This window comes from Emys orbicularis, chromosome 13 (assembly GCF_028017835.1).
Source record: "Emys orbicularis isolate rEmyOrb1 chromosome 13, rEmyOrb1.hap1, whole genome shotgun sequence".
Classification (NCBI taxonomy): Eukaryota; Metazoa; Chordata; order Testudines; family Emydidae; genus Emys; species Emys orbicularis.
In genome coordinates, this window is record NC_088695.1 from 9,627,009 (window position 1) to 9,644,703 (window position 17,695).

Genomic DNA, 17,695 nt, shown 5'->3' on the forward strand with positions numbered 1-17,695 from the left:
GTGGACAGAACCCAGAGGAATTGTGATGAATTTCCGGAGCAACTTTCTCTAAACCTCACATGACAACAAAAATATCACCTTTTCGACTGACTTATGGCCGAGAAGAAAGGTTTCCCAATAAAGCTTCACCAAATTTCATGTTATGTGTCATTAAGTGCCAGCATCTTTAATACAATTAAGTTAATTTGTGATGATTGAGTAAAGGAATACAGCTCCTTCTCTATTTCTTTACCAAAGTACATTTGTTGTGTCCTTATAACCAAGAACATGAAGAGCCCGGCAGTACATTGAAATCAATCGTGCACAGTGACAGTACATTGCCTGCAAATAATATTTCTAAAGAAAAATAAACTAAAAAATGGATATTGTAGAAGAGATTTCTATCAATAGGAAGAGAGCATTTGAGGTTGGGGACCCTATTTTCTTAATTGATGTGAGTAAAAGAAAGGAAGGGTCATATCTTGATTACCAATTATATGTAGATAGAAAGTTAAAAATCACATGAATTAATGCTGACAGGAGTTCAAAGAATATTATATAATCTTCTGTGAGTTAACTTAAATATATTGCTTAATTAATTCTATCATTTTTTCAACTATTAATTTTCAAAGGTGTAGTGAATGAGGTGAGCATATGTGCCCTGCCTTCCAGAGAGAACCAGTCAAGACAATAAAGAGAGAGGGAGAGAGAACAGAGAGCAGCTGCACATGTGTGTAGTTGTGATGTTTATGACAGACGTACATTGTAACTGCACAACCCAGTCTGACAATTTAATAGTTTATTTTGTTAAGATAAATATTTTGGATTTCTTGAAATTCCACAGTTGAAATGCAAATGACGTTATTTAGAGATGTTAAACTTCACTATAGATTTGAGGGAAAAATAAAAAATAATGTAAATAATTCCATTTCTACAAATAGATCTATAGGCTTGTTTTTGAAATACTGTTGAAATGTAAATTAAAATATTCTTGTATTTACACCTTGGTACAATAATAATTTCTAAATTAAAATGATATTTTTTCTTTCATATTTTACATTGAGATTTCACAGGGGTAGAAAATTCTGACAGGGGTAAATGTCCCCCATCCACCCCCACGTGCTACCCCTGGGGCAGGGGACGGGGAAGGTGAGGTCTGGGGGTTGCCAGGTGTCTGTTTTTCGACTGGAATCTCCAGTTGAAAAGGGAAGCTGGCAGCGTCTGGTCAGCACAAAAAGTCCAGTTGCTGCAGTAACTGGCCCCCACCACTGGGGGCGGGAAGAGCAGCAGCGCTGGGCGGGGACAGTCTGTGCCGCGGGGTCACTGTCAGGGACAGAGATTCCCTCCGGCCTGAGCTGGGACCGGGCAGATTATCAGGGGAGCCGCGTTTGTACCCCCAGCGTTGTTACAAGGACTGAAATAAGGGCGGAGCGTCCCGGAGAAGGTGCCAGTGAAAGTGAAGAGATGGGACCTGTCAGTCACATTGTAAAACGAGACCTCGCCCGCCTCATAGTCCAGGAAAATCCCCACCCGGCTGGGCCTGACGCTCACGGGGAGGGGGGTCCTGGGGGAGGTGCCAGCCTTGTATCCCCCATCCCTCAGCCAAACAACCCAGTATCCATTCCCAGGTGAGAGTGTGACCCACCCCTTCCTGCTCACAGATTCCCTACAAACCCCCAGGTCCCAGCCTGTCTTGTCTCCCACCTCCACCTCCCAGTAACGCCTCCCGCCCGTGAACCCCTCAGTGCCCAGGACAGAGACACAAGAATCAAATCTCTCAGGGTTGTTGGGCAGAACCTGGCGTTTGTCTCCGAGTCTCACACGTTTCCGATCCTCAGACAGGACGAGTTTGGGATGAGCCGTATCTGGATCCAGAGTCACGTCCACTGGGGAGAGAGTCACAGAGTCAGGGCCGGGGGCAGGGGCTGGTCACTGGGATCAAACGGAAATTAACCTGCATCCCCGTTAATCGCTGGGGGGGCGGGAGGGGGGGTTGTTGGCTGAGGGGAGTCAGGGCCCGTCTAACTGTGAGGAGACAATGAGGGGAAAGGGCAGGAGGAGCGGGGGGGAGGGTGAGAAGCTGTCACTGGAGGCGGGGGAGGGGACAAGTAGATGCTGGGAGAGGAAAGGGGAGGGGGAGGTGACTGGAGCAGAGGGGGTGGAGGGAGGGACATAGGGGGAGGGGCGGGCACAAGAGCAATGGGGGGGACATGGGAAGGGACGGGCACCAGCAGGACAGAGGGGGGTGAATGGAGGGGCAGGTTCCTGGGGGCTGCAGGGGGTGAGGGGAGGGGTGAGCACGAGGGCAGAAGAAGAGGACCGACCCCAGGGGGCACAGGGAAGCAAGGGAAGGGGCGGGCACCAGGGGGCACAGGGGGTTTGAGGGAATGGGGAAGCTCCAATGGGGCAGGGGAAATCAAGGGGAGGGTGGGATTCCAGGGGGTGAGATGATGAGGAGTGGGGCAGGTGGAAATATGCGGGGGAGAAAATGGGCAGGCACTGGTGCCAGAGTGGCAGAATGGGGGGTGAGGGAGCAGATGGGCAGAAGGGGGGCAGAGAGAGGGGTGTGGAGAAGGCGGGACCTAGGGGGGCAGAGGGGTGTGAAGGGAAATGTGGGCACCAGAATGGCAGAGGGAAGATGAAGGGAGGGGTGGGACCCAGAGGTTAGGAGAGGGAGAGGTGAGGGGTGAGGCAGTGCTGAGGTGAGGGGAAGGGCTGAGACCACAGGTCCCAAAGGGGGGTGAGGGAGGGACTTGCACCAGACAGGCATGGGGGGCAAAGGAAACAGCAGGCACCAGGGAAGCAGATGGGGCAAGGGTAGAGCTGGCACTTGGGGCAGAGGAGGAGCTGGCACCAGGGGACTGAAGGGGTGGTGAGGGGTGCAGGTGTCACGGAGCCAGAGGGCGAGGAGAGAGGCAGGGGTGAGAAATAAAGAGAAGGTGGCATGGGTGATGGTGGCAGAGGGGCGAGAGGAGAGTGGGGTCAGTGGGGCACAGGGTGGTGAGGGGGTGGGCAACAGGAAGGAAAGGGACAAGGGGAGTGTCAGGTGTTGGGGGGCACGGGGAGGGAAGAAAGGGGTAGGCAGCAGAAGGGTGCGGGGGTAAGGGGAAGGGCAGGTACCGGGGGATTGAGGGGGTTGAGCAGAAGGGCAGACACAGGGAGGGAGAAGCTCCAGGGGGCAGAGAGGGGTGAGCAGAGAGGCAGGGCAGGTGAGTAGAGGGAGGTGTTAGGAGAGGGGATTGGGGAGAGGCAGGTGCCAGGGGGTCAGAGTGGGGCTAGAGGAGGGGTGGGCACAGGGGGATGAGGGAAGGGGCGGGCGCCAGGGGTCAGAGAGGGTGGGGAGAGGGGCAGGTGCCAGGAGGGCTGAGGGGAGTAAGAAGGGCAAAAGCCAGGACAGCAGAGGAGGGTGAGGGGTGGGGTGGCCATCAGAGGGTGTGTGTGGGGGGGTGATGGCAGTGGTAGGCACCAGGGAAGCAGATGGGGGGGAGGGGAGGGGTGGGAGACATGGCAGAGAGGAGGGAAAGGGGAGAGGTGGATGCCAGGACATAGCAGGGGTGTGAAGTGATGGGTGGGCTCCAGGATGCAGAGGATGTTTGGGGGAGAGGGGAAGCTGCCAGTAGGGCAGGGGGAGAAGGGAGGGGCGAGTTCCAGCGGGGCAGAGATGGGTGGAGGGCAGGGGCATATGCCAAGGAGGCAAAGTGGGAGTTTTGGGGCAGGGGCCCACGGGAGCAGAAAGGGAGTGAGAAGAAAGGGAGGGATGTTGGTGAGGGGTCAGAATAGATGCAGGGTCCAGGGTCCCTCACAGGGATGAGGGAAGGGTAAGGGAGGGGCAAGAGCCAGAGAGGGGTGAGGGAGAGGCAGGCCCCAGGGAATCTCTGTTGCTTTTGGGCCATTTGTGGTTGGTTTCTCGCTCAGAGCAGGTCGGTGCTGTTCCCACACACACTGGGGGTGCAGCCCTGCCCCAGGGGGAGCAGCTGGGACTCTCCATGCTGGCGGGCCCCATGTGCACCACCTTCCAGCCAGGAAAACCCCACAGCCAGCCCCTCCCCTCACCGGGCCAAGCCCCACCCCCACGGGGCAGTAGTCTGGGTTGGGCTCACTTGGGGGGCAGTACAGTGGAAGATTCTAGGGGGGGGGTATAAATGCGCACTAATGGGCTGTTGCTAATGAGGCCAGGGCAGTGGGGAGGGGGCATTTCCCCACTTCCTGCCCCCTCCATCTGGGAGAAGCTGCACCAGGTACCAGTCCCAATTCACACCCACACAGCACGTCTGCACTAGGGGTTTGCACCGGTGCAGCTACATCGGTGCAAGGAAACCCCAGCAGACACGGCCTGAGACACTGGTGTGCCAGGGACCGTAACCCCTCCGGTCACTGGGGTTATGGATCAATAATTACAGGGCCACTGGATCAGGGGAGCTGGACTCTGGGCTCCCACGTGGGAGCCGACCCACTGGGCTGCAGAGTCGTTCTCACTTCCACGCTCTGGCCCAGTGTCCATGGCAGTGTTTAGACACACGGGGATGTCACTCGGATCCCAGCGCTTTGAGCCCTCATGGCATCACGTGGGGGGATTGAACCTGGCGCTCCCAGCTGAGGACCCAGCCACTGGGCTAAAGGCTAGAGGGGAAGCAGCGACACCTTTTTCTCTTAATTGAAACTAGTCAGCAAACTCAACGTGGATTCGCGAATAGTTTCTGTTGACCCAAAATATAATTTTGCAGCAAATAAACTATTTGTCCAAAACATTTCACCCAGCTCCACTGCAAACCTGTCTGAGCAATTTAGGAGCCCCAATCCCAGTGACTTGCAGTGAGTGACTGTCAACATTCCCAGAAACGCACAGTTACGGGCAGGCCAGGCTTAGGACATCAGCTATGAAACACTCCAGAGCTGCTGTTTAATTTGCCCTTTGCAGACAAATTCCCCCTGGGCCCCTGATCTCACCCCCACAAATCAGGCTGAAAATGGAGACTCGGCTCCAGCCTGAACTCTCTGCCCAGAGCAATTTGTCTCATGGATGCTCTGAGTGGCACAGACTCTCTGCAGCTGCACCTGGACGTCTCCCAGAGCGGCTAGTGGTCACAGAGACCATCTCAGAGCCCCAGGGGCTCAGGTGTCTCCATCTAACGACTGTGCCAGCTGCCCCCCTCACTCTCATTAACCAGCCCTGGGTCAGACACGCTGGCAACTTTCACACCCAGACTCTGGAGACCCTTTGGGTTCATCAACACAGCCTGCAGAAGCGAGTCTTGGAACAGGGTGGACAGATTCAGGCTTGTGGGGCTCCCTCTTTGGAATTAAAAATAGCCGCATAGACGTTCAGGTTCTGGCTGGAGCTCAGGCTCTGAAGCCCAGAGTGGAGCCAGGTCTGCCCCTCACAGCGCAAGCGGGCACATTGTCTGTGTCCACATCCCCTTCACCCCCTTCCTGGGATGGGGAACAGCAGCCCCAGGGCCCCTCCCTTCACCCCCAGGGCAGGGGAGTGAGAGCCCTCAGCCTCCTGGGCATTGGGGCCTCCCAGCACAGGTTCCTGGGTGAGTGTGAAAGTGTCTCCACCCAGAAAGCTCTGTGCTCCCGGCAAATACGTAGATATGCCCGTGGATCAGGATCCAGGATGGTCCTCTCCCCAGGAGTGATGGAAGCTCCCTAAAAGCAGAGGGGTCACCCACTCATGCCAGTCCTTCTCCCTGAGCTCCTGCCCCCGCACCGCCCCTTCTCCCCGAGCCCCTGCCTTCACACCACCTCTTCCCCCCAACACCCTGACCCCCTGGTTGCTGCTCTCAGCCCCCTCCCCTGTCGTCGCTCACCCTTACAGCTGGTAAAAAGTGGGAGGGAATAGCCCTCCCACTGGTAAAAGTGATTGGCCATGGCCCCCGGCCCCACTCTTCCAGTGCCCCTTACTCACCCTCCAACCCCAGGAGGAGAGGAGCCTTGGGGCAGTGTCAGTGAGTTTAGTGCTGGAGGTACGAGTGGGGTTTTACACCCCGGCTGCTGGAGCTCTGTGTATCGAGGGTACGAGGACGTGGCAGAGGCCGTGTGAGCCCCCCACTGTCCTGCCAACATGGCTCAGCCCTGACACCTGCTGGAACCTCTCCCTGGGGAGGAACCGTCCCTGGGGCCCATTCAGGCCTTGGCCTCCCTGCGAAGGTGGCCGGTGAGGCTGCCGTTAATGTGAGTTACGATGTGAGCTCCTGTCTGCTGGGAACCGGACTCTCAGCCTGGGCTGAGATCGGTGACTGGGGAGTGAAAGGCCCCAGCTGCAGGGCCAGCTCCAGGGTTTTTGCCGCCCCAAGCAGCCAAAAAAAAAAGCCGCGATCGCGATCTGCGGCACTTCCGCCGCGACTCTACCGTCGCCGCTTCTTCGGCGGCAATTCGGTGGCAGGTCCTTCCCCCCCGAGAGGGAGTGAGGGACCCGCCGCTGAATTGCCGCCGAAGAGCCGGACGTGCCGCCCCCTTCCATGTGCCGCCCCAAGCACCAGCTTGCTACGCCGGTGCCTGGAGCCGGCCCTGCCCAGGTGCCCTCATTGCCCCCCTGAGCCAGCCCAGCAACACCAGCCATTCAGTGCAGTAACAGCGATGCTCACACTGGGCAGGTGCCAGTGGGATTAAGGGGGTTGAGCAGAAGGGCTCACAGGGAGGGCAGAGGAGGGGAGGAACAAGTATCAGGGGGCAGAGAGGGGTGAGAGGCAGGGCAGGTGGGTAGAGGGAGGTGTTAGGAGAAGGGATTGGGGAGAGGCAAGTGCCAGGGGGTCAGAGTGGGGCTAGAGGAGGGGTGGGCACGGGGGGGTGAGGGAAGGGGTGGGCGCCAGGGGTCAGAGAAGGTGGGGAGAGGGACAGGTGCTAGGAGAGCCGAGGGAAGTAAGAAGGGCGGAAGCCAGGACAGCAAAGGATGGTGAGGGGGGTGGGGTGGCCATCAGGGGGCAGAGGGGGGTGAGGGGAGGGGTCGGAGACATGGCAGCAGATAAGGGAAAGGGGAGAAGTGGATACCAGGACATAGCAGGAGTGTGAAGTGATGGGTGGGCTCCAGGGTGAAGAGGATGTTTGGGGGAGGGGGCAGGTGCCAGGAGGGCAGGGGGAGAAGGAAGGGGTGAGTTCCAGCGGGGCAGAGGTGGGTGGAGGGCAGGGGCATTTGCCAGGGAGGCAAAGTGGGGGCAGAGGGGCAGGGGCCCAGGAGAGCAGAAATCGGGGGAGAAGAAAGGGGGGGGATGTGGGTGAGGGGTCAGAATAGACCCAGGGTCCAAGTAAGGGAGGGGCAGGAGCCAGAGAGGGGTGAGGGAGGGGTAGGCCCCAGGGAATCTCTCTTGCTTTGGTGTCACGTGTGGTTGGTTTCTCGCTCAGAGCAGGTTGGTGCTGTCCCCGCACACACTGGGGGTGCAGCCCTGCCCCAGGGGGAGTTGCTGGGACTCTCCATGCTGGCGGGCCCCACCTTCCAGCCAGGCAAACACCACAGCCAGCCCCTCCCCTCGCCCGGCCCAGCCCCACCCCCACGGGGGCAGTTGTCTGGATTGCGCTCACTGGGGGGGGCAGTACAGTGGAAGATTCTGAGGGGGTATAAATGCGCACTAATAGGCTGTTGCTAATGAGGCCAGGGCAGTGGGGAGAGAAGGGGGCATTTCCCCACTTACTGCCCCCTCCATCTGGGAGAAGCTGCACCAGGTGCCAGTCCCAGTTCACACCCGCACAGCACGTCTATACTAGGGGTTTGCACCAGTGCAGCTACATCGATGCAAGGAAACCCTGGCAGACATGGCCTGAGACACTGGTGTGCCAGGGGCCGTAACCCCTCCCCTCACTGGGGTTATGGATCAATAATTACAGGGTTACTGGGGCAGGGGAGCTGGACTTTGGGCTCCCAGGTGGGGGCCCGTTACCCACTGGGCTGCAGAGTAATTCTCACTCCCACGCTCTGGCCCAGTGCCCATGGCAGTGTTTAGACACAGGGGGATGTCACTCGGATCCCAGCGCTTTGAGCCCTCATGGCATCACATGGGGGGATTGAACCTGGGGTTCCCAGGTGAGGGCCCAGCCACTGGGCTAAAGGCTAGAAGGGAAGAAGCAGCACCTTTTTCTGTTCATTGAAACTTGACAGCAAACGCGAATAGTTTCTGTTGACTCTAAATATAATTTTGCAGCAAATAAACTATTTGTCCAAAACATTTCACCCAGCTCCACTGCAAACCTGTCTGAGCAACTTAGGAGCCCAAATCTCAGTGACCTGCAGTGAGTGACTGTCAACACCCCCAGAAATGCACAGGTTTGGGCAGGGCAGGTTCAGGACATCAGCTATGAAACACTCCAGAGCTGCTGTTAAATTTGCTCTTGGCAGACAAATGCCCCCTAAGGCCCTGATCTCACCCCCACAAATCAGGCTGAAAATGGAGACTCTGCTCCAGCCTGAACTCTCTGCCCAGAGCGATTGTCCCATGGTGGATAATGGTCACAGAGACCATCTCAGAGCCCCAGGGGCTCACAGGTCTCCATTTAACACCTGCGCCACCCACCCACCTCGCTCTCATTAACCAGCCCTGGGTCAGACACGCTGGCAACTTTCACACCCAGACTCTGGAGACACTTTGGGTCCTTCTACACAACCTGCAGAAGTGAGTCTCGGAATGGGGTGGACAGATTCAGGCTTACGGGGCTCCCTCTTTGGAATTAAAAATAGCCGCGTAGACGTTCAGGTTCTGGCTGGAGCTCAGGCTCTGAAGCCCAGGGTGGAGCCAGATCTGCCCCTCACAGCGCACGCAGGGACATTGTCTGTGTCCACGTCCCCTTCACCCCCTTCCTGGGACGGGGAACAGCAGCCCCAGGGCCCCTCCCTTCACCCCCAGGGCAGGGGAGTGAGAGCCTTGGCCTCCTGGTCAGTGGGGCCTCCCAGCACAGGTTCCTGGGTGAGCGTGAAAGTGTCTCCACCCAGAAAGCTCTGTGCACCCGGCAAATACACAGATGTGCCCGTGGATCAGGATCCAGGATGGTACTCTCCCCAGGAGCGATGGAACCTCTCTAAAAGTAGAGGGGTCACCCAGTGGCGCCAGCCCTTCTCCCCGAGCTCCTGCCCCTGCACCGCCCCTTCTCCCCGAACCCCCATCCTCACATCGTCCCTTCTCCCCGAGCCCCGCCCTTCACACTGCCTCTTCCCCCCCAAGACCCTGACCCCCTGGTCGCTCCTCTCTGCCCCCTCCCCCGCCATTGCTCGCCCTTACAGCCGGTAAAAAGTGGGAGGCCTAGCCCTCCTATTAGTAAAAGTGATGGGGCCATGCCCCCCGGGCCTCCCTCTTCCAGTGCCCTTTACTCACCCCCGCAACCCTTTGGGGCAGTGTCAGTGAGTTCAGTGCTTGGGGTACGAGTGGGGTTTTACACCCCTCCTGCTGGAGCTCTGTGTATCGAGGGTACGAGGACATCACAGTGGCCATGGGAGCCCCGCACTGTCCTGCCAACATGGCTCAGCCCTGACACCTGCTGGAGCCTCTCCCTGGGGAGGAACCGTCCCTGCGACTCCTTCAGGCCTTGCCCTCCCTGTGGAGGTGGCTGGTAAGGGTACCATTAACGAGAGTTATGATGTGAGCTCCTGTGCGCTGGGAACCAGACTCCGAGCCTGGGCTGAGGTCAGTGACTGGGGAGTGAAAGGCCCCAACTCCCATCACTGTCCCCTTTAGCCAGCTGGTTCCTCTTCCCCATGCAGTGCGATACCAGCGATGCTCATACTTGGTGACACCCCCAGTACCTCCAGCGGGCAGGGCGAGGGCCTGCCCAAGGAGCAATGGGCGCAATCTACAGCAAGGGAGACTGAGGCTGGAGATGAGGAAACACTTTCTAACTCTCAGGGCAGTGAAGCTCTGGACCAGGCTCCTAGGGAGGCTGTGAGATCCCCGTCACTGGGGGTTTGTAAGAACAGGACAAACCCCTGCCAGGGATGGTCTAGGCCCTACCCCAGCACGGGGGGCTGGATTAGGTGACCTCTCGAGGTCCCTTCCAGCCCTGCATTGCCATGAATCTAGGTTACAGCTGTTCAGGGGCTGGGCTGAGGGCCCTGGGGGGTCTAAGCGTGGTGTGTGGCACGTGCCAGAGTTAACACTCTTAGTGACCCTGGCAGCTCAGCGTCCCTGCCAGGGGCCTGGGTTGGCACGTGTCTGGCTGCCTGTACCCAGCTCAGCTGGGTGTTTCTGTGCTGTGTGGACAGGACCTGGGGTGCCACCTGTCCAGGTTTCCCAGGATCATCCCTTTGTTCAGGTCGCTGTCCTGGGAAATCGTGAGTCTGCCAGGACATTATTAGCCCCAAGTGAGATGGGGAGCTCGGGACCAGTAGGGCCCATGTACACCGCACAAGTACCAGCTGTGGGGGGGTCACTACCAGGGGGTGGGAGGGGAGTAGATCTGGCACCATGTCCTGCTTGGTGAGGTTTGTGCCTGGCACAGCCCCAGGAACAGGAGCCCATGGGGGCTGGTGCCCTATCCCAGGGATGGGATGGGACACAGTGCCTGGGGGTGGGATGGGAGACAGTGCCTGGGGTGAGGAGACAGGTGGTGTATGTGGAACAGGAAGATTTCCTGGGTTTTTTGCACCTCAGAGGTGGTGACCCTAACAGGACCCCCAGTGGTGTTTGTGTAACTGCTCTGGGAGGTAGGATACCCCGGAGTGCATGGACCCCTTGGCCAGTGGTGCTGCAATGTGTGTGCATGGCCCCTGGGCTCTCTGATCCCTGCTGGAGCTGCCCAGACTCTCCCAGCATGCACCAGTGCACACATGGTTGGGCTGGATGCTGGGTACAAACACACAGACACAGCTCAGCTATGGCTGTGAGGCAGAAAAGCTGCCGCGTGGGCTGGGCACAGTTTGTTGTAACTGGGTCAAGGGAGTGTCACAAGCTGGTTATAAAAACCTGTCTGCTCTTGCAGTGGGGTCAGGGCCTTCCTCACCCCAATTCCACAGGGACACTGAACAGCTCCTGTCTGGGCATGTTACACTAGAAGGAGACTGCGGCTAAAGCCTGATCTGATCCTGCTGTTGGGAAGAGAGAGCTTGGCAGTTCAGTTCAATTATAGCCAGATAAGAATGTCCATCCTGCAGATCCCAGGTACCACCTGGGAAAGGTGACACCAGGGGGCAGCATTTCATCACTAATCAGCCCTTTCCCAAAGGGGGCAGGTCCCTGCTCTGCAATAAACCTGGGTTTTGTCTGCCCCTTTCCATCCACCCCAGTGATATTGCTGTTTCTAGCCTATTGAATGTCATAGGAAAATGCTCTGTGCAGGGAAAGGAGCAGAGAGCTCCCAGGGGGAGGTGGGGCCTCACTATGGATAAAACATAAGTGGAATGTACAGTACCTGCGTAGAGCTGGGCGCTTCTCCACCCTGCAACCAAACACAGACAGAGGGGTGAGAACCCCCTGAACACCGATACGCTGAGCAGGAGACAATGTCACACAGGGTGATACTGGGGGGAATAGAACTTACTGAGCTCAGCCTGGAGTTTGTCTGAAAATAAAATAAAGAGAAATGAGTCAATATCACATTATCTTGCAGAAGAGAAGCGAGTCAAAAAGACATTAAAGCAGGGAAGTTACAATCCTTAGACTCAGCCTGGAAGCTACATCAGCAGCCAGACACCTGCACCCCCTGAGCAACAAAGGAAGTGGTAAGGGGAGAAATACAGTAACCCCACCTGCCCAGGTGCAGGAGGTTGTTAGAGCCAAACAGGGATCCCTCTGCAAATGGAAAATATTAACCCTGAGAAGCCAGCAGAAAGGAGCATGCAGTACATCGGGTGAAGTGCATGATGGGAATTAGGAGGCTAAATGGAATTAGAAGAGTGAACAGCCAGAGATATAAAACAAATACCAGGGAATTATTTCAGTCCATCAGAATCAGGAAGCCTGTGAGAGAATCGATGGGTCCCCTGGATCCGCAGCAGGGAAAGGGAGCAATTGGGGAGGGTAAGGACAATGCTGAGAGACTGACTGGTTTCTTTGCATCAGTTTCCACCAGAAAGGTTGCTGGGGAGAGACCTGCCCTGGAGCTGCTCTGTTCAGGAAATAAAGACCAGGGATCGAGGAGTGAAGAGGAGCTATTGGAACAAACTGACAAACTAAAGAGCCAGCAGCCACCAAGAGAGCTTAGATCCCTGCCAGATGGCAAATCCCAGGAGCTCTCAAATGACATCAGACGATATGGCTGAACTGCTAACAATAATATGCATCTCTCATTAAAATCAGCGACACTTCTGGAGAATCGGAGGGTTGGGAATGTTGTAGCCAACTTTAAAATGTTGGTAGGAGTAATCCTGAGAACTACAGCCCAGTGAGCCTTACGTCAGTGCCTGCTACACTAGTTGAAACTAAAAGAGAATTCTAAAACAGCTCTATGAGAATGATAGGATAAGGTCTGACTAGCAGAGCTGGAAAGGAAACCTGTGTCCCACTAATCTATTAAATTGCTTTAAGTAGGTCAGTAAAATCGTGCACAAAGGAGAACCCATTGGCATAACTGATGTGGACTTTCAAAGAGCCTTTAACAAAGTTCCTCACAAAAGGTTATTAAGGAAACTAAGTCATCATGGGGTGAGGTGTAAATTATTGTCCTGGAAAACTGAAAAGCAGCAAATTTCAAACTGTAAGAGGAAATGACCTCTCAAGGTCCCTTCCAGTCCTAGGATTGTATGATTCTATGAAATACTGTTTTATAGCATGCATAATTAGTCTGTGGAACAACTTGTCACAAGATAGCATTGAGACCATGAGTTTAGCAGGAGTAAAACAAAAACAGACAAGCAAAGAAAAAAACCCAAATGGACAAAGGATTCAAAAAGCCCCAGGCAGTGATATGGGAATGTGAATCTCCAGACTTATCACAGTTCTCAAAAAATGCAAGCATTCTAGAGGGCAGAGAAACCCGCTCCTGCTTCAGGGCACAAGCCAATTGCTAACTGATGGGGGTCAGGAGGAAACTTTCCCTGGGGGCAGTTTAGTCTGTCATCAGCCACTAGGGGGTTTCTTGCTCCTTGTGAAGCAGCTACTGCTTCTGTTTTAGAGCCCGATTCAGTGACACACTGAAGCACACACTGAATAGGGATGTACTGACTCGTGGGCTTAAAGTGCAACATGTGCTTAACTACCCTGCTGAATTGGGGCCCTAGTGAACATACACTAAAGGCCTGTTTAGATAATTATCCCCAAAGAAAACAACTACTTTGAGGTTAAAGCTTTTATGAAAATCAACTATTATTTTTGGCTGAGGGAAGTGAGGCCCCACACCTAACTCAATGGCGTTTCTATCTGTCTGTCTGTCTGTCTGCAATGTGATAAGTTTTGACAACCACATTCCATCAACTCCATTTCAGAGTATGTTTTAGGCATCAGTGGGCAGAAACTTCTGGATTTTGGTGAAAAATGGAAAACTATAAAAGACTGATAGGCACTAAAATCTCAGGATACAGGGTGAGGCAGTGACCTCAGGGTTAGGATTAGGGTTTAGGGCCAGGGTGCCCCTCATCCCCATCCAGCCATCGCCCTAGCCAGGTCACTTGTCCCCAAGTCCTTCCAAACTCCTTCCCCCACCGCTGATCTAGGGTGACCAGATAATAAGTGTGAAAAATCAGGACAGGTGGTGGGGGGGTAATAGGTGCCTATATAAGAAAAAGCCCCCAAAATCGGGACTGTCACTATAAAATTGGACATCTGGTCACCCTACGCTGATCCCACTCCCATGCAGAACCTGTTGATTTTGGTGAAAACCAGAAACATGGAAAAATGGATTATAGTAGATTTGGTTTTCCAATTGTTACCTAGCAGCTCTGTGTTCTTGGGGAACCAGGGTGCAGTACCCAGCCTGTCTGACTCACAAAAGACCTCCCCCCCCCCCCCCCCCCCAGCCTCTGCTTGAAACAAAACCGATCAGAAGAAAGACTTACAAAAAGCAATGAAAAGTCATTGGGGACATACCTAAATCCCTGGGATAAGGGTGACAGGATTAAGGAAACTCCCCTAGCCTCATTTGCATCAAAGATGGGACAAGGAGGCATCTCCATTAGCATACAGACTGGAAAACAGAGATTCCAAGGCAAGAACCACAGGGAACTCTGGGACCAGAAAAGCAGGGAAGCAATGCATCATGGGGGATCTCTGCTCCAGATATTAGTGAACCTATGCGTGCACACACCCAGCTCAGTGGTTATCAAACCAATTCTAGTAATAATTCCTTTATTGGTATCCAAAATAGTGAAGCTCCCTAATTGCATTGTGAGCTCCCTTGAAGGAACACTGCACATAGCCAACTCCATTGTCTAGCCTGAACAAAACACCTTTAGTATACTCCCTTGAGCCATCAGTTTACCCATAAACAAATCTAGTGTTCTCTTCCCCAAACCATTATTGTTGCCCTACAAAAACCCCTATCCATACTCAGTAAGTGTTCTGATGCCTGATCCCAAATCTGCATCAGTTCCACTGGGACTTCATCTTCTCCTGACTGATCGTGCTGGGGGGTCTGCCTGTCTCCAGCACTCCGGACCCTCAGCTACCACCATCACCTGGGACCCCCCGATCGATTCAACTGTCACGGAGTGGTGAGAACACACACACACTCTCTCTCTCTCTCTCTAGGTATAGCCTTCTTCAGGGGCGGCTCTATGTTTTCTGCCGCTCCAAGCACGGCAGTCAGGCGGCCTTCGGCACGCCTGAGGGTGGTCCGCTGGTCCCGCGGATTCGGTGGCGTTTCTGCGGGTGATCTGCCGGTCCCGCGCCTTCGGAGTGCCCGCTGCCAAATTGCCGCCGAAGCCGCGGGACTGGCGGACCTCCCGCAGGCATGCCACCGAAGGCTGCCTGACTGCCACCCTCACGGCGACCGGCAGGCCTCGCCCCGCGGCTTGCCGCCCCAGGCATGCGCTTGCTGCACTGGTGCCTGGAGCCGCCCCGGCCTTCTGACCCTGACTTGTGTGATCAGTTCTAGTTTTGTAAACCTGACTGTTATAATCAAGTTTAAGTTAGATTTAATATGATAACTGTTTGTTTGGCTCCCCTATGGTTATTACCTGGAAATAAATAACTTTCATGATTAAGCTGGTTGCTTCTCTCTCTCTCCCCCTTCCCCTTCCCCCTCCCACTCTCCCCATGGATGTTTTTTGGTTTCCTCATTTGCTCTGTAGCACGTTCCTCGTACCTAAGCTAAAAGATCCCTGCAGCGCCTAAAAATCCTGTGGGGTTTGCTCATCAAGTGGGTTACTACCAGAACGATTGTAACGTGAAAGTGGGGATAGGGACGTGCTGAACCTGGGACATATGAGTGTGGCAGATTGAAAGTGCTGCTCAACCCAGCCTGCTCAGGGTTACTCTATTCCATGCGGTGCCCATGGCATATGAGGGTGACAGCTTGGAAATGCTGCTCGACCCAGCCTGCTGAGTCCAGGGACATATAAGGGGGCAGCTTGGGAGTGCTGATTAACCCGGTCCTCTCAGACATGCTCTGGTAATGCGCATGTCTGTGTGTTCATCTGATTCTGGGGCTGGAAGAACTGAGCCCTGGGGAACTTAGGTCCTGCACGATAGCTCCATTGGGAGGGGACTTGTAGAAGGGAGAAGTAGAGCTCTGTATGAGAACACAAGTGACACAAGCAGCACATTGATAGAAGTACAGAACCCCCTGCCCCCAGAAGAGTAACCCTAATAAATGAGTGTACCCCAAAGTAACGGGCAAGCTGGTAACAATGCTCAAACACTGTGACAGGGTCACACTCTCATGAGTAAGTCTCACTCACTGAGCAGCAAACCACTGACCCAACCTCACACTGGGCTGCACTCAGAGCAGACGAGGGGCCCGTAGGATTCAGCTTGTTACCCAGTAACTCACGGCCCAGGTCACACTGAAGCAGCCAGACCAGCCCCTCCTCCAGCTCAGAAAGTTCGGCAGCCTTGGCTAATGGGGGCTGGGGCAGTGCTGAGCGGTGGCCACACAACGCAGCCCTCACATGTCCCAGGAGAGAGGCACAGACATGTCATCTGTTACCAGTCTGTGTAGCACCCAGCACAATGGGCCCAGTCCAGGCCTCACAGCACCTGGCTCAGGGACACCCATTAACTCAGCCATGGAGGGGTCAGGATGTCAGAGTGATGGGGCCTGGTCAGATACCTGGACAAGTACCAGCAGGTGGCTGTAAGTAGCAGGCAAACTGCCCAGCACTCAGCGCATCAGCCTCCAGCTACCACACAGCTCCAAGCCTGTCAGCTGGGTCCATGCGTGTCCTGGGGTCCCAGGCTCTGTCCAGATCCCCAGGCACAATACAGCTGAATGTCCCAGTAGACTCCACTCACCTCCAAATCTCTTCAACACTTCATTCATGTCAAGGGAAATTTTATACACGTTCTTCAGGTCAGTAGAAACAGCTTCTGGTTCCTGGAGTTTCACATTCTCACTCCTATGAAGAAAACGTCCCATCATCACTCAGCTGCTCTGTACACACATCATCCCAGAACCACCACCAAGCATATAAGAGCAATGAAAATGGGAAACACACCTGCTCAATGTGCTTTTCACATCCTGAAAGGAAAAAGAGAATCAATGTTCTGTATTAACACAATGTGCATGAAACTGAGTGAATCTCGCTCTGGGCATCAACCTTTCATCTAGAAAACAGATCACCACTCCCAGGCTCCACTGTTTTGTGGTAAAATCTCATCCACCGTTTTGCAGTAACACTTGTTTCATTTATGTAGGTGAGACAGGAATTTAGCTGAAGGTTTTTTCCTTCTAGGGACCCAACCCATCAGTATCTGTGTTTATCGACTGTGTTGGGTCCAATGTTCTGGGGTCAGAGTAGGGATGGATTTAGCTCAGTATCATTTTTGTATCATCCATTTACTCTCCCACGGCCTCACTGGGTCTCCAGGAGGAGAATTCCCCTCTAACATGAACTGCCATATTTTGGAACTGATGGAGCCCTTAGCCAGATGTTCTGTTTGTCTGTAACCACAGACACATTTTCTCTCATTGTTGGGATCCAGACCCAGGGATCTGAGTTATAATTCTGGATGGTGGAGAATTTTGATGCCGTCTCACCTTTAGCAGCTTGACAACTGGTTGCTGACACTTCTCCTCTATCTCTGTGATCAGCTGCTGCAGAGAGGAGCTTTGCTGGGAGAGTTTGGTGACATTTTCCTGTAGTCTCTGCAGAGTCTCCCTCTCCTCCTCCTCCAGTCTCTGCAGAAGCAGCTGCTCCTCCTCTCTCAGCAGCGTGTGCAGTTTGTCAAATTCACCTGCAATCTTCTCTCTCCTATTCTTCACTTTCCTCTGGAGATAGAAGAATAGGAAAGGCACAGAGAAAACATGAGCCGGATGTTGAGTTACACAGACTGGGCCTCTGACCAAGAATCAGGGGATATTAGATCAGTATCAGCTTTGTACGGATATTTACTTCTTTGGGAAACGTACCATAAAGGGTTTGTTTTAGTTCAGAGTTAATAAGGCCAGTTCCACAGTGGGGTTGTCTAGGGTGCTTTGTAAAGACGTTGTATGTTATTGCAGGTGGCATGGGATGGACACAGTGTAGTGGGGAGAAATCAAGGGAACAGGAGAGATTTACAGGGGGCTGCACAGGGCGTACGTGGGGGGATTTGGGTGCCCAGTGCTTTGCCCTCAGACACCACGGGGAGCCGTCACAGTGAGATGTGGGCGATGCTCCTTCTTTGACAACCTGCTCCCAGGGCTGCAAAGTTCAGGACCTTGG

General features: G+C 54.5%; 1 protein-coding gene across 1 annotated transcript in view; it reads right to left on the reverse strand.

Moving 5' to 3' along the window:
- Positions 1 to 766: 766 nt before the first annotated feature.
- Positions 767 to 17,695, reverse strand: part of LOC135888074 (E3 ubiquitin-protein ligase TRIM39-like) — a 43,415-nt gene continuing 26,486 nt past the window's right edge. The window contains exons 8-13 of the mRNA XM_065415887.1: positions 17,029 to 17,259; positions 16,487 to 16,509; positions 16,284 to 16,387; positions 11,437 to 11,457; positions 11,308 to 11,334; positions 767 to 1,865 (exon numbers count right to left, since the gene is read on the reverse strand). Of these exons, the coding sequence (XP_065271959.1) occupies positions 1,306 to 1,865; positions 11,308 to 11,334; positions 11,437 to 11,457; positions 16,284 to 16,387; positions 16,487 to 16,509; positions 17,029 to 17,259 (966 nt within the window). The 3' untranslated portion in view covers positions 767 to 1,305. The remainder of the gene's footprint in view (positions 1,866 to 11,307; positions 11,335 to 11,436; positions 11,458 to 16,283; positions 16,388 to 16,486; positions 16,510 to 17,028; positions 17,260 to 17,695) is intronic.